At 45.9% G+C, this 22,745-nt stretch overlaps 1 protein-coding gene across 21 annotated transcripts in view; it reads left to right on the top strand.

Annotated features, from left to right (window-relative positions):
- LOC139010384 (protocadherin gamma-C4) overlaps positions 1–22,745 on the top strand; it is a 162,199-nt gene that overhangs the window by 75,584 nt on the left and 63,870 nt on the right. The window contains exons 1-2 of one of the 21 annotated variants that reach the window (XM_070414769.1): positions 1,306–1,510; positions 2,255–3,883. The exons of 14 other annotated variants lie outside the window; for them this stretch is intronic. In XM_070414769.1, coding sequence (XP_070270870.1) covers positions 1,466–1,510; positions 2,255–3,883 — 1,674 coding nt within the window. In that variant the 5' untranslated portion in view covers positions 1,306–1,465. Of the gene's footprint in view, positions 1–1,305; positions 3,884–5,635; positions 8,361–10,483; positions 10,544–10,894; positions 12,920–13,967; positions 16,575–19,682; positions 22,281–22,745 lie in introns of those variants that run through there. 6 more of the 21 variants (XM_070414759.1, XM_070414749.1, XM_070414770.1 and 3 more) reach the window with 6 other exon arrangements.

Genomic DNA, 22,745 nt, shown 5'->3' with positions numbered 1-22,745 from the left:
TTCTCAAGGTTTTAATTCCCTAATGCTATAAGGTCAACTTATTAATAGCTTGAAACTCTTCTTTCCTATACTTTATACTTGCTCAAGAGGTGTTTCTGAGACTGAACACTCTGAGAGGGGAAAGCAAGGGAAATAAAAAGTACCCTTTGATTATGTTATTTATGGCTCAGTTCTTCAACTTTTGAGGCTAGAAATAAATCTGGTTATGGGAAATGATTTAGGAAAATATTTTCAGGAACTGCTAAGAAGGTTCAAACAATATTTTACTGGCTTTTAGCTATCAGGAAAAGAATAATGTATTGTTTAATTTGATTTTACACATACTTTCAGTTCAAATAATAAATGACACTCTAGGAGGCTTTGAAAATAAGCTTTGCAGTTGACTCAAAATGCTATTCTAGACATGCTGGATACAAAGGCTTGTATGTCTGGGAATCTATTATGGCGTGCAGACATTATAATTATTTCAAATATTCTCTATTTCTAATGTAGTAGGAAAAAAGTAAACCATCATCTGTAGTCATATTCTTAACCATGCAGTAAGGCAATCTTTTGGTTAAAGCTTCTTCCCTGGGGACTAATCTTTATTACTTAGTATTCACCAATATTAAAATATGTATTAATTTGAAAATGGCTATTGATGAAGGTTTCTGTGTCAAGGTAGGTAACTACTATTCTTTAGGAAAAAATGTCACTGCCTTTAAAGAAGAACACAAGTACCACTGGAGGAATGACTGTACAGAGTGTGGAAAATCTTAAATTATAGTTTCTTAAACTAGGTAGGACTTCTGCACGGGTAACAGATTATATAATAGAATATGCTTAAAGATAAATGTCTTTTTAAAAAAAGAGATAAAAGTCTTATCACCTCAATGTCTCATCTCAAAAGAAGTTAATTAAAATATCTTGGATTTGCTTCAAAATAATGAGAGAAGGAAATATATATTAAACAAAGATGGTCTTTGTTGATCATTGTTGCATTTGGGTGATGGGTATATGAAGATTCAGTGATAATGCTCTCTGCTTTAGTATAAAATTGAAGTATTCCATAATAAATTTCTTGAAAACACTAAGTATATAGGCATCCGATGTAAACAAAAATTGGGGGTTATTATATAACTGCACTTTTGAAGAGAGAGATATATCTTCTGGAGATAAATTGGATTCAAGACTAAAATGCCAGACTGCAGTTCCACACGGAGACTCTGGGCGCCGCTGTCGGCCAGTGCAGGGCGAGCGCTGACGGCCGGCATTCTTCAGCTGTAGCCTGGGATTTCCTGCGCAGCAACCAACACACAGAGAAGGAAACCGGCTACCACAGTGGGGCTCCTAGCCGCTCAGACTCTCTTCAGCCCGAACGGATTCCCAGCTCTGTCCTGGGACGAATGCTCTTCCCGTGACACCGTGGCTTGCGTTTCTTCGGCTTTCCGGAGAGACTGGGACCCAGCGAGAACTAGAGCGCGCGATGGGAGGGAGCTGCGCGCACAGACGCGGGGCTGGCCGGCCGCAGGTACTGTTTCCCTTCCTGCTGCTTTTGTTCTACCGCGCGTTCTGCGAGCCGATCCGCTACTCCATTCCTGAGGAGCTGGCCAAAGGCTCGGTGGTGGGGAATCTCGCCAAGGACCTAGGGCTCAGTGTCCAGGAAGCGTCAGCTCGGAAGCTGCGGGTTAGCGCGGAGAAGCTGCTTTTCAGTGTAGACAGGGAGAGCGGGGACTTACTGGTGAAGGACCGGATAGACCGCGAGCAGATTTGCAGAGAGAGGAGAAGATGTGAGTTGCAGTTGGAAGCCGTGGTGGAAAATCCCTTAAACATTTTCCATATCATTGTGGCTGTTGAGGATATTAATGACCATGCTCCTCAATTCGATAAAAAGGACATACATTTAGAAATTGTTGAGTCTGTATCCGCAGGTGCACGAATATCCCTTGACCCTGCCACTGACCCCGATATAAACATGAACTCAATTAAAGACTATCATATAAATCCTAACTCTTACTTCAAGTTAATGGTTAGAGTTAATTCCGATGGTGGCAAATACCCAGAGTTATCTTTGGAGAAACCCCTAGACCGGGAGGTGCAGCGGTCTCATCGCTTGATACTAACGGCCTTGGACGGAGGGGACCCGCCACGAAGTGCCACCGTTAGAATAGAAATTGTTGTCAAAGACACCAACGATAACCCCCCAGTGTTTAGCAAAGATGAATATAGAGTCAGTGTAAGTGAAAGTCTGCCCCCTGGGTCCTCCGTGTTGCAGGTGACAGCCACTGATCAGGACGAGGGGGCCAATGCCGAAATAAGCTACCACTTCAGGAGCACTGCTCAGAGTACGAGGCACATGTTCTCACTGGACGAGAAAACAGGCCTGATTAAGAATAACCAGTCATTGGATTTTGAGGATATGGAAAGATATACCATGGAAGTGGAAGCAAAGGACGGAGGCGGGCTGTCCGCCCAATGTAAAGTAATAATAGAAATCCTAGATGAAAACGACAACAGCCCAGAAATAATCATCACGTCTCTCTCGGATGAGATTTTGGAGGATTCCCAACCAGGAATGGTCGTGGCCCTCTTCAAAACACGGGACTGGGATTTCGGGGGAAATGGCGAAGTCATGTGTAATATAGAAAGAGACGTTCCTTTCAAGATTTACTCCTCTTCTAATAATTACTACAAGCTAGTGACAGATGGAGCCCTAGACCGAGAACAGACTCCAGAATACAACGTCACCATCACAGCCACCGACAGGGGCAAGCCGCCCCTCTCCTCCAGCACCACCATCACCCTGCGTGTCACCGACGTCAACGACAACGCCCCGGTTTTCCAGCAGCCAGCCTACCTGGTCCACGTGCCAGAAAACAACCCGCCCGGGGCCTCCATCGCGCAGGTCAGCGCCTCCGACCCCGACCTGGGACCCAACGGCCAGGTGTCCTACTCCATCGTGGCCAGCGACCTGGAGCCACGGGCGCTGTCGTCCTACGTGTCCGTGAGTGCGCACAGCGGGGTGGTGTTCGCGCAGCGCGCCTTCGACCACGAGCAGCTGCGCGCCTTTGAGCTGACGCTGCAGGCGCGCGACCAGGGCTCGCCGGCGCTCAGCGCCAACGTGAGCCTGCGCGTGCTGGTGGGCGACCGCAACGACAACGCGCCCAGGGTGCTGTACCCGGCGCTGGGGCCCGACGGCTCTGCGCTCTTCGACACGGTGCCGCGCGCCGCGCAGCCGGGCTACCTGGTCACCAAGGTGGTGGCGGTGGACGCGGACTCGGGACACAATGCCTGGCTGTCCTACCACGTGCTGCAGGCCAGCGAGCCCGGACTCTTCAGCCTGGGGCTGCGCACGGGCGAGGTGCGCACAGCCAGAGCTTTGGGCGACAGGGACGCGGCCCGCCAGCGCCTTCTGGTGGCCGTGCGCGATGGGGGCCAGCCACCCCTCTCAGCCACCGCCACGCTGCTCCTGGTCTTTGCTGACAGCCTACAAGAGGCCCTTCCGGATCTCAGCGAACGTCCTACGCCCTCTGACCCTCAGGCTGAGCTGCAGTTTTATCTGGTAGTGGCCTTGGCCTTGATCTCAGTGCTCTTCCTCCTGTCCATCATTCTGGCGATTGCCCTGCACCTTCGTCGCTCCTCCAGCCCCTCCGTTTGGGGTTGCTTTCAACCTGGTTTCTGCTCCAAGTCTGGACCTGTGGTTCCCCCCAACTACAGTGAGGGAACATTGCCCTATTCCTACAATCTGTGCGTTGCCCAAGCTGGAAAGACAGAGTTTAATTTCTTAAAATGTACTGAGCCCTTGCATTCCGCTCAAGACATAGTTTGTGGTGATTCTTCTGGGCCCTTAATTCCACTTCAGAGTGGGAATGATTTGACTTCACATCCTGAGACCCTAACACCGGTGAGTTTCATTTCTGTGTCTTCAGTAATATTCTACTAGTTTCTCATATTTCAGGTGTACTACTTCATTTTTATATCTAGAATAATTTTTAGAAAATCCATAACTAATCACCATCTTGTCTTCTCAGTGTTCACTTTAGCTGATTATATTTTTCAAGATTATTTACTTGGTTCAGAAGTTGCTCTATAATTTAAAAAGAATGTTACTCAATTAGAGATATCTTTTCAAGCTGAGATTAGCAAAACAGAGACAGTGGTCTTGGCTTCTTACCAAATAAATACATAATAACCTATCCAAATCTGCTAAGATTTAAGATAAAATTTCTATATCCTACTTAAATGTTTTTAAAGTTTAATAATATTCAGGCACTCGTTATCTATCAAAGCATGTGCTCCTTCCAAAAGAACATTTATTGCAGACAATCTTATAGGTGTTTTTAGATTTCTTTTTTCACTATTTTAAAAATTTATAAAACTGTAAGCATTTGAGAGGTATGGTGAGCAGATCCATGAATTCCTGAGGTAATATGGAAGTTATAGATGTATAATGTATTTTTCTTGGGAGAGGTGTCAAAATTTTGTTTCCATTGCCAAGGTTTCTATGGTCCCCAAAACTACCCTGGCTGAATTTTTTTCTTCAACTTTGGTCCTTCTGGCTTTCTTCTTATATTTACTTGTCTTTTCTTGGAGCTCCAGTTGTACTCTTTTCCAATCTTCTTTCCTCTCCATTGCAAGATCAAGAATTTCCAAGAAAGCAAATGAAATGCTCTTGCCTTTTGTGTTCAGACTCTGTCTTGGATTGTCTGGTACACAAATCTTTGAAGACTAAAGATAAAATCTTTAGTGACTAAATATAAAATCTATGAAGAGTTACATATGTGGGACATAGTGACATAAACACTTCTGATCACATGTTCTCTGTATGAAAGAAGTGAACCTCTAAGCCCTTCACTTTTGAAGGGAGAACTGCTGTTGGGTTGATGGGCACATACAGTTGGGAAAGTACGTGTAGCACTTTACTTTGGGCTCCCATTCAAAATGTTAAAAGAAGAGAATATTTAAATTGGCAGCAGTGCCCTGATGAAAACAGGCCATTTGACATAAGCACTTATTTTTTAAACACCTACATCACTATTTCTACGTTTGTTTTTGAAAATTGTAGCACTTGAAACCCCTGTACATATATCTCTTCCAATTACAATACAGACATGTTCCCCTTAGTTTTTTATTACCTTCTCAACTTATTTAAATAGGTCAAACCCACTTCTAATAATGTATACCCCAAGTAAGATACATTAAAAAGATTAATTGAGGCTCAATAAAACTACTTTAGAAAACATTTTGAAAACCTTTTATACAATCTTAACACTAAACAAACTTAATTAGTTAATTAAATCTAAAATAAAAAGATTTTAAGTGAATTGTTAGGGGCATATCTCAGAGTTTCTATATGAATGTCTAAACAATTGGATTGTTTAAATCTAAATTTAAAATAAAATTGTAAGACTTCTGAATATTTTTAGAAGCTCATATGAAATAAAATAAGCATTACTTACCTCTGGATATATTTCTGTTGAGAAAATAAGTGTTGAGATACATATTTAACGAACTATTTTCACTTCGCATTTTATAGTACTTTCATTCCAGTTTATTCTATCCAGTAAAGAAAGCTACTAATAGTTTATTTAATGATATCAGCCAAGAAATCAAAGAAGTAATGTAAAATAAAATAAAATCTCCAACAAAGAGTAGCGTTTGTTTTTTATGGTATACATAGCGGGTGCAGTAACTTCTGAGGACTCTGGGCGCCGCTGTTCACCTACTAGGAAAGAATCGCAGCCAGCGCTCCATTCGGATTCTCGGATTCTCGGGGCTCCAACTACACAAAAGCTCCACAGTTCCTACAAACCAGCTCCGGGGCTGCAGCCACACTCACTCTAGAATTTAAGGTGCTCAGCCTACAGAGACTCCTTGCAGCCAGAGGAAGAAAAAGGGACCGGTCAAAACACGCAACGTGTCCAGTGAGGACATTGCCAGAATTCCGTGACCAAACAATGGCCGCTCAAAGGAACAGCTCCGACCGCTGCGCGCTGGTCCTGCTTTGCCTTTTTCTCAGTGCGCCGTGGGAGTCTGATGCCCGGCAGATCCGCTACTCGGTGCTTGAGGAGCTGGACAAAGGCTCCTTCGTGGGCAACATCTCCAAGGATCTGGGACTGGAGCCCCGGGAGCTGGCGGAGCGCGGAGTCCGCATCGTCTCCAGAGGTAGGACGCAGCTTTTTGCTCTGAATCCGCGGAGTGGCAGCTTGGTCACGGCGGGCAGGATAGACCGGGAGGAGCTCTGCGCTCAGAGCGCGCGGTGTCTGGTGAGTTTTAACATTCTTGTGGAAGATAGGGTGAAACTTTTCGGGATAGAAATAGAAGTAACTGATATCAACGATAATGCCCCCAAATTCCAAGCGGAAAATCTAGACGTAAAAATCAATGAAAATGTCGCTGCAGGGATGCGTTTTCCTCTCCCGGAAGCTGTTGATCCGGATGTAGGCGTGAACTCCCTACAGGGCTACCAGCTCAGCCCTAGTAGGCACTTCTCTCTAGCAGTTCAGAGCCGTGCCAATGGTGTCAAGTACCCGGAGCTGGTGCTGGAGCGCGCTCTGGATCGGGAGGAAGAGGCACAGCACCACCTGGTCCTCACTGCCTCCGACGGGGGTGACCCTCTCCGATCTGGCACTGTCCTCATCAGTGTCACTGTCTTCGATACAAATGACAACGCACCTGTCTTCACTTTGCCTGAATACCGAGTGAGTGTTCCGGAGAACTTGCCTGTGGGCACACAGCTGCTGACAGTCACTGCTACCGACAGGGATGAAGGAGCCAACGGAGAAGTGACATATTCATTCCGAAAATTACCTGATACACAATTACTGAAATTCCAACTAAACAAAAATACTGGAGAAATAAAAATATCAGAAAACCTAGATTATGAAGAAACAGGCTTCTATGAAATAGAAATACAAGCAGAAGATGGAGGAGCATATCTTGCAACTGCAAAAGTGTTGATTACAGTAGAAGATGTAAATGACAACAGTCCAGAAGTGACCATCACATCTCTGTTTAGTCCCCTGAAGGAAGATTCACCTCTGGGGACTGTTATAGCTCTTTTAAACGTGCACGATCTAGACTCTGGGCAGAATGGACAGGTCACCTGCTCCGTAGCAGGAAATCTACCATTTAAGTTAGAAAAGTCCATTGACAGTTACTATAGGTTGGTGACGCATGGGGCTCTTGACAGGGAGCAGGTATCCTCTTACAATATTACTGTAACAGCCACAGATGGAGGAAGTCCACCCCTGTCGATGGAAACTCACTTCACCCTGCAGGTGGCAGATATCAATGACAATCCACCCACCTTCTCTCACATATCCTACGTTACCTATATCCCAGAGAACAACCCAAGAGGTGCCTCCATCTTTTCAGTGACTGCACTAGACCCTGACAGCAAAGAGAATGCTCAGATTATTTACTCTCTAACTGAAGACACCATCCAGGGGGCACCGCTATCTTCCTATATCTCCATCAACTCTGACACAGGAGTCCTGTATGCACTTCGCTCCTTCGACTATGAGCAGTTTCGTGACCTACAGATGCAGGTAACTGCCACAGATAGTGGTAACCCACCACTCAGCAGCAATGTGTCTCTAAGTCTATTTGTGCTGGACCAGAATGACAATGCTCCAGAGATCCTGTACCCCTCTCTTCCCACCGATGGTTCCACTGGTGTGGAATTGGCACCCCGTTCTGCAGAGCCAGGTTATCTGGTGACTAAGGTGGTGGCAGTGGACAGAGACTCAGGCCAGAACGCCTGGCTGTCCTACCGCCTGCTGAAGGCCAGCGAGCCAGGGCTCTTTGCGGTGGGGCTGCACACGGGAGAGGTGCGCACTGCACGGGCCCTGCTGGATAGAGACACCCTCAAGCAGAGCCTGGTGGTGGCAGTTCAGGACCATGGCCAGCCCCCTCTCTCCGCAACTGTCACACTTACTGTGGCCGTGGCTGACAGCATCCCAGATGTCCTGGCGGACCTGGAAAGTCTTGAGCCTTCCAACAACCCTGACCACTCCAGCCTCACGCTGTACCTGGTGGTGGCAGTGGCTGCTGTCTCCTGTGTCTTCCTTGCCTTTGTCATCATGTTGCTGGCACTCAGACTACGCCGCTGGCACACATCTCGTCTGCTCCAGGCTTCAAGAGGCGGGTTGGAGGGCGTGCCCGCCTCGCAATTTGTGGGCGTGGATGGGGTTCGGGCCTTCCTGCAGACCTATTCCCATGAGGTCTCCCTCACTGCTGACTCTCGGAAGAGTCATCTGATCTTTCCTCAGCCCAACTATGCAGACACACTCATCAGCCAGGAGAGCTGCGAGAAAAAGGATCCTTTGTCTTTGTTAGATGATTCGAAGTTTCTTATAGAAGATACCCCTTTGGTTCCAGTGAGTTCTATTTTTACTCCTTTCCTTTCATTTAAAAAATTATGATTGGTTTTGTTTTTAGGTTTGCAGCATATCGATGGGAATTTTTAATCTTTATTCTTTCATATTATCCATTTCGATTTGCTTCTTGCTAAAATATTCCAGAATAGAACTTGTCAGTTATTAAGACTATGGCTTTACTTTCTGATAAACATATATGTAATGGCAATGAAGATCTATCATCATAAGATTGTTACCATTAGTTTTGCAGAGCCTTATGTTTTATAGTTTTGTGTGCTGTCCTTTGGTCAGATGCTGAAATCCTAGCTCTGATTTTGAAGGCAAGTCTGGTAAACACAGGTAAATGTCAGAAACAAATGCATTGACATCACTGGAAACATAACTCAAACACAAGGCCACTCATTTCCTTCCCAAGGAGAAGGGCAGAAGTACACCTTTGTGGTTATATTCTTTAAACTATACCTTGTAATGACAATCACAATTGAATTTACTTCCTAGAGATTTAGATTTTTCATCAGTATTTTATAAGAAATCATCACAATGTGTGCTTAAATTTTCCCAAGTGCAATCATATCTGGTAACATTGCAATATCTTTTTTTTGCCTGAGATTCTAATTTCATACCATAGTGTGGAAGACATAGCATTTTAATTTGACTTTCCTTGCTCAATCAGGTTTCTAGAAAACATATAGAAGGTTAAATTATGCACATTTTAAGTTCTCTCTCTGTATTATTTTTTGGTTAAATTCTCCAATCTCTGAGGCTGAAAAATATATAGAGATTGGGGAGACAGATGGGTTGTACATGTTCCCAAGGGATGTGTGCCAAGAGTATTTCAGTAGCTCCTGAATGTAGTGGAAGAAAGAACCACCTGAAACTCTGAAATTGAGCGAAAATAAATTTAAAGTTAAAAAAAATGTTATTTCTGTAGGATATCTGATCCGAATATAAGCAGAGAAGTACACAAAATTATCCTAAGCAAATTATCAGTGGAGTTACTGATGAATCTATTTGGGTTATTGAAGATAGTGATGTATTTGGTTTGATCTCTTACGTTCATTACTAATATTCTTCCAAATTAATATGTTAGCATAAAGGCAAAGAGTGTCCTAATATATGTCAACATACTTATGAAAACATTACTTTTTTCATGTCATTCAACATTTATTCAATGATAGGTGTGTGGAAGGAGAACACAGGATGAAAAATCTAAAACTTTTGGGCCATAGTTATTAACCTTTAAATCATTGAAACTGTCACTTAAAATTTCTGTCCATGAGAGTCAAAATTATTATGCAGCCATCTCAATTCTTTTATCTAGAAAAATGCTGATTTTTAAAATAACTACTTTGACATGGTAACTATTGTAAGAAAATGTTTTTAAATATAATTACTTAAACACAGGACACTTCATATTATTGTAATCAACATGGCAATGGTTGCGTACTAGCTACCAAATATGGAGGGATGAATTAATACTTCCTAGCGAATATAAACTAGGATCGAAGACAAAAAAATGTGGGTTTTTTGCTTATCTTCAGTATTTGCCTTTGTAAATAATTTACTCTTAAAAGGAAAAACAATGATTGCCTCTGGATGGAAGAACTGGATAGCAGTGGACCGTGAGATAGAGACCTACTTTTCACTTTACACTCTTTTGTTGACTTTTGAAAGAAATACTTTTATCTTTTCACATTTATGTAAATTTTTAAAATATAAAAATACATAGTTTTGACTATGGGAAAAGCATGTTTCATGATGAAAACGGAATCACTGAGGAATAAGAGTCAAATATTTTAGCTCCTAACATTCAAAGAAAAAGATTTCCTGAAATGGAGAAAACTTAGGCTGCGGTTCCACACGAGGCCTCTGGGCGCCGCTGTCGGCCAGTGCAGGGCAAGCGCCGACGCCCGGGAGTCCTCAGCCTCTAGCCTAGAATTTCCTGTGCAGCCACCAACACAGAAGGAAACCCGTTCATACACTAGGGCTCCGAGTTGTGCAGACTCTCCGAGCACAAGCGGATTCCCAGCCCCAAGACTGGGGACTCCGCCTGCCCTGGGCTGAATGGTTTTCCAGCGTGATAGTGTGCACTTTCTCCAACTGGGAAGACTGGGACCCAGCGAGAACTAGAGCGCGCGATGGGAGGGAGCTGCGCACAGAGACGCGGAGCTGGCCGGCTGCAGGTACTGTTTCCCTTCCTGCTGCCTTTGTTCTACCGCGCACTCTGTGAGCCGATCCGCTACTCGATTCCTGAGGAGTTGGCCAAGGGCTCGGTGGTGGGGAATCTCGCCAAAGATCTAGAGCTCAGTGTCTTGGATGTGTCCTCTAGGAAGCTGCGAGTTAGCGCGGAGAAGCTGCTTTTCAGTATAGACAGGGAGAGCGGGGACTTACTGGTGAAGGACCGAATAGACCGCGAGCAGATTTGCGGAGAGAGGAGAAGATGTGAGTTGCAGTTGGAAGCCGTGGTGGAAAATCCCTTAAACATTTTCCATATCATTGTGGTTGTTGAGGATATTAATGACCATGCCCCTCAATTCCATAAAGATGAAATAAACTTAGAAATCAGTGAATCTGTCAGCCTAGGAACGGGAACAATTCTTGACTCTGCAAAAGATCCTGACATTAATATGAATTCACTGAGCAAATACCAACTAAGTCCTAATGAATATTTCTCATTGGTGGTGAAAGACAATCCCGATGGTGGCAAATATCCAGAATTAATATTGAAGAAGACCCTGGACCGAGAAATGCAGAGCTCGCACCACTTGGTTCTAACAGCCTTGGATGGTGGGGATCCGCCCCAGAGCGGCACCGCTCAGATCCGAATCCTGGTGGTGGATGCCAATGATAACGCCCCTGTGTTCAGCCACAGTGTGTACAGGGTCAGCATTCCGGAGGATGTGCCCCCAGGCACCTCTGTGCTGAAGGTGAGCGCCACTGACCAAGACGAAGGCTCCAACGCAGAGGTCACCTACTCCTTCCTTGGTGTGGCTGATAAAGCCCAGCACGTGTTCTCTCTGGATTCTGCAACAGGAAACATTGTAATTCACCAGCCCTTGGATTTTGAAGAAGTAGAAAGATACGTAATGGATGTAGAAGCAAAGGACCGAGGATCTCTCTCTACACAGTGCAAAGTAATTGTAGAAGTTTTAGATGAAAACGACAACAGCCCGGAAATAATCATCACGTCCCTCTCTGATCACATTTTGGAGGATTCCCGTCCAGGAATGGTTGTGGCCCTCTTCAAAACAAGGGACTGGGATTCCGGTGAAAATGGAAAAGTCACATGTAATTTAAGTAGAAACGTTCCATTCAAGATTCATTCTTCTTCTAATAATTACTACAAGCTGGTAACAGATGGGGCCCTGGACCGAGAACTGACCCCGGAGTACAATGTCACCATCACAGCCACCGACAGGGGCAAGCCGCCCCTCTCCTCCAGCACCACCATCACCCTGCACGTCACTGACGTCAACGACAACGCCCCGGTTTTCCAGCAGCCAGCCTACCTGGTCCACGTGCCAGAGAACAACCCGCCCGGGGCCTCCATCGCGCAGGTCAGCGCCTCCGACCCCGACCTGGGACCCAACGGCCAGGTGTCCTACTCCATCGTGGCCAGCGACCTGGAGCCACGGGCGCTGTCGTCCTACGTGTCCGTGAGCGCGCACAGCGGGGTGGTGTTCGCGCAGCGCGCCTTCGACCACGAGCAGCTGCGCGCCTTTGAGCTGACGCTGCAGGCGCGCGACCAGGGCTCGCCCGCGCTCAGCGCCAACGTGAGCCTGCGCGTGCTGGTGGGCGACCGCAACGACAACGCGCCCAGGGTGCTGTACCCGGCGCTGGGGCCCGACGGCTCTGCGCTCTTCGACACGGTGCCGCGCGCCGCGCAGCCGGGCTACCTGGTCACCAAGGTGGTGGCGGTGGACGCGGACTCGGGACACAATGCCTGGCTGTCCTACCACGTGCTGCAGGCCAGCGAGCCCGGACTCTTCAGCCTGGGGCTGCGCACGGGCGAGGTGCGCACAGCCAGAGCTTTGGGCGACAGGGACGCGGCCCGCCAGCGCCTGCTGGTCGCCGTGCGGGACGGGGGACAGCCGCCACTCTCTGCCACCGCCACGCTGCTCCTGGTCTTCGCTGACAGCCTGCAAGAAGCGCTGCCAGACCTCAGCGACCACCCCACGCCCTCTGACCCCCAGGCTGAGCTGCAGTTTTATCTGGTGGTGGCCTTGGCCTTGATCTCCGTGCTTTTCCTCCTCGCGGTGATTCTAGCCATTGCTCTGCGCCTGCGAAGCTCTTACAACCCCGCCACTGGGGGCTGCTTTGGGTCTGTTCTCTGTTCCAAGTCTGGACCAGAGATTCCCTCCAACTACAGTGAGGGAACTTTGCCTTATGCCTATAATCTGTGTGTGCCTGGGGATCAAACTAACCCGGAATTAAATTTTCTCACATCCGCCGATCATTGTCCAGCTAAACAAGATACTCTCAACAAAGATAGCTCGTTAGCGCTATTGGCTGGCATACTAACTCCTAGTGTTGAAGCAAATAAGAAGACTTTTAAACAGGTAAGCAGTTAAAATAATGCTTTTTATATTCCAATATGCCAGTATATATCAATATAGTGCTTTTATTTCAAGATCCTATGTTCAATCTCTTGCTAGAGTTTCTAAAATAAATCCTTGGTCAGACCTATGAGTATCACTGTTAAGACTCAAGTTTACAATGCTGCGATCCTTCTAATATTCAAATGCATTTTAAGGTAGGTATACAGAGAAATCTCATGAAATTTTCATGAAATAGAATACCTTTTAATTAAGGATATGGAATACAGGTATATTTTATATAATGGTATTTTAAATAACCCTAAGGCCATCCAAATCTTCTCAAATGTTTCATCTTTATTTTTCTCAATAAAGAACCATTAGTGCCGAAACCGGTTTAGCTCAGTGGATAGAGCATCGGCCTGCGGGACTGAAAGGTCCCAGGTTCGATTCCGGTCAAGGGCATGTACCTGGGTTGCGGGCACATCCCCAGTAGGAGGTGTGCAGGAGGCAGCTGATCGATGTTTCTCTCTCATCGATGTTTCTAACTCTCTATCTCTCTCCCTTCCTCTCTGTAAAAAATCAATAAAAAAAACTTTTTTTAAAAAAAGAACCATTAGTAAGAATTATCACCATGCATCCTATCTGATGATTTTGTCAGGACCGTGCTAGTTCCACATCAACAAATGCTATTCTCTTCAGTTGGTAAAAATTAATAGGGACCAAATCTAACCTGCAAGTGTTCAGTTCCAGTAATATTTGAAAACTTTTTAAAATTTTTAAACAATTAAAAATTGTTAAAATTAAATTGTTAAAATTTAAAAATTAATCTTTCCAAAAGTGCTCTTGGTTAACTCGTAAATCACATCATATAACTGTTGTCTGAAATTTAAGCTTTACATATGCAGTAGGAATGATTCTGGAAAAGGTGAGTGTATTTATTATAGAACAGGCACATTTGTTGGGTTTTCTTACTCGTTGCAATAATAAGTTTGGGCTCTAGGCGCCGCTGTTCACCAACCAGGGAATGGGAAGTTGCAAGCTACAGAGTCACTCCCTCCCCTACCTCTATAACACAAAGTGGAGAGAGATGGATACTCACAGATCCTGATGCTGGAAACTTAAAGTACGGACTTTCCTTCGCTCTCTGATATATTTGGGTGCAGTCGGCCCGGGACTTTGTAGATACACAGGCTGAGTCAGGACAAACCGGCTCAAGAAACCTCGGGATATCGGCTCAGTCACTGCCATGGCGAATCAGCTATTACGCCTGGACCGCAGCGGGCTGGTGCTACTATACATTTTCCTGGGGACGCTGCGGGAGTTTGGGGCCGGGCAGATCCGATACTCGGTGCCAGAGGAGACAGACAAAGGCTTCTTCGTGGGCAATATTTCCAAGGACCTGGGGCTGGAGCCCTGGGAGCTGGCGAAGCGCCGCGTCCGCATCGTCTCCAGAGGTAGGACGCAGCTTTTCGCTCTGCATCCGCGAAGTGGCAGCTTGGTCACTGCAGGTAGGATAGATCGGGAGGAGCTCTGTGAGACGGCGTCCTCCTGTTTTTTAAATATGGAGATACTTGTGGAAGATACCCTGAAGATTTACGGAGTGGAAGTGGAGATAATGGATATTAATGATAACGCCCCCAGTTTCCGGGAGGAGGACGTAGAGATAAAAGTCAGTGAGCACGCAACTCCGGGATTGCGATTTCCCCTTCCTAACGCCAGGGATCCAGATGTAGGAATGAACTCACTTCAGCGCTACCAGCTCAACCCTAATAGTTACTTTTCTTTGCAAGTTGGAGGCATAACTGATGGGGCTAAGAATCCAGAGCTAGTGCTGGAGGGGACCCTGGACCGGGAGAAAGAAGCTGCCCACCTCCTCCTTCTCACAGCCTTAGATGGAGGAGACCCCATCCGCCGGGGCACTGTTCCCATTCGGGTGGTGGTCCTCGATGTCAATGACCACACCCCAAAGTTTACACAGTCTGTGTATCGAGTGAGTGTTCCCGAGAACCTCAGCTCTGGATCCCGGGTGCTTGTGGTAAACGCAACTGATCCAGATGAGGGAGTCAACGGGGAAGTGGTATATTCGTTCCGGAATATGGAAAGCAAAGCTTCTGAAATATTCCAGTTGGATTCTCGAACTGGAGAAGTCTCAATACAGGGGCCTCTGGATTTTGAGAAATATAGGTTCTATGAGATGGAAATTCAAGGACAAGATGGTGGAGGTCTCTCAACGACTGCTAAGATGTTGATCACAGTTGTGGATGTGAATGATAATGCTCCAGAAATAACGATCACGTCTTCTACTGACTCAGTGCTGGAAAACTCTCCTCCGGGTACAGTAATTGCTCTTCTAAACGTGCAAGATCAAGACTCTGGAGAAAATGGTCAAGTTTCTTGTTTCATTCCTGACGATCTGCCTTTTAATTTAGAAAAGACTTATGGAAATTATTACAAGTTGGTAACAAACAGAGCGCTAGACAGAGAGCAGATCCAGAGCTACAATATAACATTGACAGCTACAGATCATGGAAGTCCACCCTTGTCTACAAAAACTCATATTTCATTGAATGTAGCAGATGACAACGATAACCCACCCACTTTTGCTCACTCCTCTTATTCCGCCTACATTTCTGAAAACAACCCCAGGGGAGCCTCCTTCTTCTCAGTGACTGCACTTGACTTGGACAGCAAAGAAAATGCCCGGGTCACTTACTCCCTGGTCCAGGACACCATCCAGGGAGCTCCCCTGTCCTCCTACATCTCTATCAACTCAGACACTGGAGTCCTGTACGCGCTGTGCTCCTTCGATTATGAGCAGTTCCGAGACCTGCAGCTACAAGTGATGGCACAGGACAGTGGGGACCCTCCACTCAGCAGCAACGTGTCCCTGAGCATATTTGTGCTGGACCAGAATGACAATGTACCAGAGATCCTGTACCCTGCCCTGCCCACTGATGGCTCCACTGGTGTGGAGCTGGCACCCCGCTCTGCAGAGCCTGGCTACCTGGTGACCAAGGTGGTGGCAGTGGACAGAGACTCAGGCCAGAATGCCTGGCTGTCCTACCGCCTGTTTAAGGCCAGCGAGCCAGGGCTCTTCACGGTGGGGCTGCATACGGGTGAGGTGCGCACGGCAAGGGCCCTGCTGGACAGAGACGCACTCAAGCAGAGCCTGGTGGTGGCGGTCCAAGACCATGGTCAACCCCCTCTCTCCGCCACCGTAACACTCACTGTGGCTATAGCAGACAGTATCCCAGAGGTCCTGGCAGACCTGGGCAGCCTTGAGTCTCCCACCAACCCTGATGATTCAGGCCTCACCTTGTACCTGGTGATGGCAGTGGCGGTGGTCTCCTGCGTCTTTCTTGCTTTTGTCATCATGCTGCTGGCACTCAGGCTGAGGCGCTGGCACACATCGCGCTTGCTCCAGGCTTCTGGAGGCGGGTTTGCAGGCGTGCCTGCTTCCCACTTTGTGGGCGTGGACGGGGTGCAGGCTTTCCTGCAGACCTATTCGCACGAGGTCTCTCTCACTGCAGACTCCGGGAAGAGTCACCTGATCTTCCCACAACCCAACTATGCGGACACACTCATCAGCCAGGAGAGCTGTGGGAAAAGCGAGCCTCTCTTGATAGTTGAAGATTCAGTTACCGGTATAGGCAAAAGTAATCCTACAAGTAATCAGGTGAGATTTTTTTCCTGCCTTCCAATTATTAGTGTCTCTGCACAAGTCTGTTAAGTGGCTCTTTTGGTAAGCCTATTATGAAAACTGTTGGGGGGGGGCATATTCAGTTCATACAGACTTCGAGCAATACATGTGAGTTTGTGTATTTTACCTTTATTCAAACTACCATCATTTTTCAAAAAGGTTTTCTGAAAGTCATTTTTTTAGTTTGGTATATTTTCTTTTGAGTCCAAGGGTGCAGTTTTGCTATTATGGCTTGCTTTATAGTAAATTGACTTTTAAGAATATTTTTCTATCAGTGTCTGTGACTATCAGTGTAAACTGGTTATGATTTGCAAACATTTTCTCTTTATTTCCCTATTTCAACTTTGCATTGCCTCCATGATTATAATTATATTCTACCATTATTTGCTTTACTTCTAATGACCAGATTTGACCCTGTTGATTCAATAGCATAGTCTCTCTAGCTCTTTTTCTTATCTATCTATATACACAGACACACATATGTCCACATTTACACATGTAAACTTTTCTCTGAGCACAAAAAGAATTATATTTTCATTTTTGATGGCTGGTAATATGTTTAGATCCTGTTGATTATTTCAACTTTGTCTCATTAATTTATCCCACCAAAACAGACATGTTGACTGCCTTTTAATTACTAGACTCCCTTGTGAGAGGAAATATAGAACACACTTTTTTCCTTAAGTTCTAGACATCTTTCTATTTCTACAGTTAGCGCATTAGATAGTTCTGAAGAAATAATTGAATTGTTGAACTGATGTTATTCCCTTTTATTCTTTTACTTGTACTTTAGTGTGTGTTGAAGATTTTTTAAAATGTAAAGACACAGAAATGCTTATTTTTGATCCAGTGCCCCTCAGAAAGTTATTTTCAAATCTGTTAAACATGTCTACATTTTTCAGATTTATTCATATGGAATAGTTGTGAATATAAGAGATGGAGTGGGTATTCCTCTAGATATTTTTGTTTGTTTTCAATATGCCAACAAGTCATGGACTCCCTCTTTATTTCCTTCATAAACTCCCTTTGTATTATATCTAAGTATACTCAGTTCTTATATTTATAACCAACTTGTTATTGAAGCCCTAGGCAGCGGTTCTCAACCTGTGGGTCGCAACACCTTTGGGGGTTGAACGACCCTTTCACAGGGGTCATCTAAGACCATTGGGAAACACATATATAATTACATGTTGTTTTTGTGATTAATCACTATGCTTTAATTATGTTCAATTTATAACAATGAAAATACATCCTGCATATCAGATATTTACATTACGATTCATAACAGTAGCAAAATTACAGTTATGAAGTAGCAACGAAAATAATTTTATGGTTGGGGGTCACCACAACATGAGGAACTATATTAAAGGGTCACGGCATTAGGAAGGTTGAGAACCACTGCCCTAGGAGTTACCTACTAACATGTGTTATCTGAAGCAAGGTCTAAAAAAGTCAAGGAGAGGAGACCTATCTAGGGTATTAGACCGCAGGAATCATCTCCATAATCACTATGGTTCCTCATGCTCACACCACTACTTCTAGATATTCTGTCCAAATTACTAGCATAATCATGTTCCCTTTCCAGTTTTCCTTTCTCCTTTAGGAGTTGGCCTTAGTAATTAACTCTACATAGAGTATCTAATGTTTGGGTGAGAAGAATTTCAACTGTAGGAAAGGAAAGTCTTACAACAAATGCTTAAATTTGTCTTGACGTCAAGAAAATGTTAGTGTGTTTGAGCATTTAGGGATAGAATTATGCTTGTGGAATTCCAAACTGAGAAAAAAGATTTAACACATTTTACTTGAACTGAAATTAGATGAATAAAAAGGATATGAGGTATTTTGCTGGAAGAGGGGGATATTCCATATTTTTTTAAATGTAGTCTGGCCCTAGTCAGTGTGGCTCAGTTGGTTGGGTGTTGTCCCCTGCACCAAAATGTTGTAGATTCCATTCAGGTCTGGACACATGCCTGGGTTTCTGGCTCAATCCCCAGTGGGGGGCATTCAGGAGGGAGCTAATTTATGTTTCTCTTTCACATTGATGTTTCTCTCTTTTCCTCTCCCTCTCTTTCTAAAATCAATAAAAACATTTTTTAAAATGTAGTCTGAACTAGTTAGGAGCTGGCAACCAAGATCCTAGAAAATAGAAAAGGTTGGCTTTGAAACTTGAGATTAAGAAGATTATTTTGGCCCTAGCTGATTTGGCTCAATGGATAGAGCGTGGGTCTGTGGACTAAAGGGTCCCAGGTTCGATTCTGGCCAAGGGCACATGCCTGGGTTGTGGGCTCAATCCCCAGTAGGGGGCGTGCAGGAGGCAGCCAATCAATGATTCTCATCATTGATGTTTCTATCTCTCTCTCCCTCTCCCTTCCTCTCTAAAATCAATAAAATATATTTTTTTACAAAGAAGATTATTTTGACTCAGAGGTAGTAATAAAGTGCAACATATGGTCCATTTAAATAAAAGGACAAATAAAACAGCCTCACATTTCATGACATTAAATTCCTATGGTAACCTACTAGGGTATTCTTTTATATTGTTTATGATGTAAGTGTAAAACACTTAATGATCCCTTTCATAAATATCTTTTATAAGTAACAAGGAAGACTTGATGTCATTGGCCATCCTTATCCTGAGTACAACCTATATAGCTTTAAGCGCTCCTCCAGTTTCCTGATAAATGGAGGAGGGAAATTAATCTGCACATAAGATTGAATCTAATACTAGGTGTCATTTCATGGCTGTCAAAATTTCCCCATACCACTTGGTGGGGCTATTTTCTCACGTGGTCTTTGTTCTAAGTCTGGAGAGATTTTGCTTTGTTCTTCCAATATCTGCACTGCCTCTGATTTGAAAAAGACAAACTTTTCTCAATGGTGGGTTTATGGCTCTTCTATTGGATCCCATCTCTAGGGAACTTTCTTTTGAAGTAAACACTGGAAAACAGACACATCCAAAACGCACTAATTGCCTCCTTTCCTAGACATCAGTCCAACATAGCTGTTGGAATACAGAATCCCATTATTTGCAAGGCTTCTGCCTGCAGTTTTCTAAGCAGACTCTGGGCGCCGCTGTTGGCCAACTGCTGCAAAAGCTGGAGTCCAGGATCCACCGGGTGTTTTCTGCGCAGTCACAAAAGCAAGTAGAAAGGCGAGGGGTCCGGACTTCGGCTCACTGCTCGGCAAATCTGATTCCGGAATACCGACTGGGATGCCTTCAAACTGGGAGCCTTGAGTTTTCTACGCGGTGGAAGTAGATATTTAAACACAATTTGTAAAGAAAGCATCTTCTCAATGCCAGAGGCTGCAGCAGGGCTCGGAAGGATGGGCACCAGGGCAAAGCAGAGGAGCAGGACCCCGCGGCGGTGGCAAGTACTCTTTCTCTTCCTGCTGCCTTTGTTCTGCGGGGCGCTCTCCGAGCAGATCCGCTACTCTACTCCGGAAGAAATGGCCAGGGGCTCTGTAGTGGGGAATCTGGCTAAGGACCTGGGGCTGCGGGTACGGGATTTATTGACCCGCAACCTCAGAGTTAGTGCAGAGAAACAATACTTTGCCATAAACACGGAGAATGGGAACTTACTTGTGAGTGACAGAATAGATCGGGAATCGCTTTGCCCTCAAAACCCTGTGTGTGTCTTGCCCTTAGAGATTGTAGCAGAGAACCCTCTAAATGTTTTTCACATAAACGTGATGATAGAAGATATAAATGACAATCCACCTCATTTCCCCCAAAATAGCACTGTTTTACAAATCAATGAACTTGCAACTCCAGGAACTCGGTTTGACTTGGAATCTGCTATAGACGCGGATGTAGGGCCTCACTCTCTCCAGAGTTACCAACTCAGCTATAATGAGCACTTTTCTCTAATGGTAAAGGATAAAGCTGAAGGCAAGAATGCCCCGGAATTGGTGTTAGAAAGGCCCCTGGACCGGGAACAACAGAGCTCCCATCTCCTGGTCCTGACAGCGGTGGATGGAGGTGATCCGGTCAGAACCGGCACCACTCAAATTAGGATTGAGGTTACTGACGCCAACGATAACGCCCCGGTGTTCAGTCAGGATGTGTACAGAGTTAGCCTTCCAGAGAACTTGCCCCCAGGCACCTCTGTGCTAAAGGTGACAGCCACCGACCAGGATGAGGGCATCAATGCGGAGATCAGGTACTCCTTCAAAACACCAGGAGTTGGAAGTATGTTTACACTAGACCATCAAAGTGGAGAAATTAAATCCAAAAACCCTATAGACTTCGAAATCAGTAGCAGTTATACCATAATCATGGAAGCCAAGGACGGCGGAGGCATGGCCACCAAATGTAAAATTATACTCGAAATTCTAGATGAGAATGACAACGCCCCAGAGGTGGTGTTCACTTCGGTGTCTAGTTCCATAACCGAGGATGCAGAGCCCGGGACGGTGATTGCTTTGTTCAAAACACACGATAAAGATTCCGGAGAAAACGGGAAGGTTATATGCCTCATAAAAGAGGACGTTCCTTTTAGAATTCAATCTTCCGCCAATAATTACTACAAGCTGGTGACAGATGGGGCCCTGGATCGGGAACAGACCCCGGAGTACAATGTGACCATCACAGCCATCGACAGAGGCAAGCCACCCCTCTTCTCCAGCAGAAGTGTCACCCTATACATCAGGGACGTCAACGACAACGCCCCGGTTTTCCAGCAGCCAGCCTACCTGGTCCACGTGCCAGAAAACAACCCGCCCGGGGCCTCCATCGCGCAGGTCAGCGCCTCCGACCCCGACCTGGGACCCAACGGCCAGGTGTCCTACTCCATCGTGGCCAGCGACCTGGAGCCACGGGCGCTGTCGTCCTACGTGTCCGTGAGCGCGCACAGCGGGGTGGTGTTCGCGCAGCGCGCCTTCGACCACGAGCAGCTGCGCGCCTTTGAGCTGACGCTGCAGGCGCGCGACCAGGGCTCGCCCGCGCTCAGCGCCAACGTGAGCCTGCGCGTGCTGGTGGGCGACCGCAACGACAACGCGCCCAGGGTGCTGTACCCGGCGCTGGGGCCCGACGGCTCTGCGCTCTTCGACACGGTGCCGCGCGCCGCGCAGCCGGGCTACCTGGTCACCAAGGTGGTGGCGGTGGACGCGGACTCGGGACACAATGCCTGGCTGTCCTACCACGTGCTGCAGGCCAGCGAGCCCGGACTGTTCAGCCTGGGGCTGCGCACGGGCGAGGTGCGCACAGCGAGGGCTTTGGGCGACAGGGACGCGGCCCGCCAGCGGCTGCTGGTCGCTGTGCGCGATGGGGGACAGCCACCTCTCTCTGCCACCGCCACGCTTCACCTGATCTTTGCGGACAGTGTTCAAGAGGCACTGCCAGACCTCAACGACCATCACACACCTTCTGACCCCCAGGCTGAGCTGCAATTTTACCTGGTGGTGGCCTTGGCCTTGATCTCCGTGCTCTTCCTCTTGGCGGTGATTCTGGCCATTGCTGTGCGCCTGCGACGCTCCTCTAGCCTGGCTACCTGGCGCTGCTTTCAGCATAGTCTTTGTACTAAGACTGGACCGGGGATTTCTCCCAACTACAACGAGGGAACTTTGCCTTATTCCTACAATATGCATGTTGCCTCGGATTCTCAAAAAACAATGTTTAATTTTCTCTCTATGACGCCAGAAATGGTCCCGCCACAAGATCTTTCTAATGATGCATCCTTGATAGTAAGTGTCACTGAGGAGAATAATAAGTTAAGCTCTAACTCTGTTGCTTCTACTCACAAGAGTTTCAATGAATGCCTTTCATCCGCAAATGGTTTGCTTTAATTTTATTAACTACAAAGAGGAGAATGCATGAGAAAAGGCTTTAAAAAGGGGACATAGGAATGATTTTATAATATTCAGGCACTTTTGCTAGGGATTATTTGAATCCCAGTGAGTAGGTCAATTTTATGCCTTTCTCCCCTTCAAATTCACCTGTATATGTCTTCCCAATTTAAAAAAATAGTATTTTATGGTCGGCTTGCCAAACGTGCTTATCCTCGGAATATAAATATTTACATTCACGAAAGCACAGCAGTGAGAATTTTTCTTACATTTTAATGGGCTTCTAAATGTATTGCTAATAATTATCAGTAATTGGAATTAGGTTTGTTACCCAGAAAAAGGTAAGTGTATATTATTCTTTGG

The sequence above is a fragment of the Myotis yumanensis genome, unplaced genomic scaffold (genome assembly GCF_028538775.1).
Source record: "Myotis yumanensis isolate MYYU_CA2020_CCGP unplaced genomic scaffold, mMyoYum1.0.hap1 SCAF_5, whole genome shotgun sequence".
Lineage (NCBI taxonomy): Eukaryota > Metazoa > Chordata > Mammalia > Chiroptera > Vespertilionidae > Myotis > Myotis yumanensis.
This window is presented reverse-complemented; position numbering and strand designations above follow the sequence as displayed.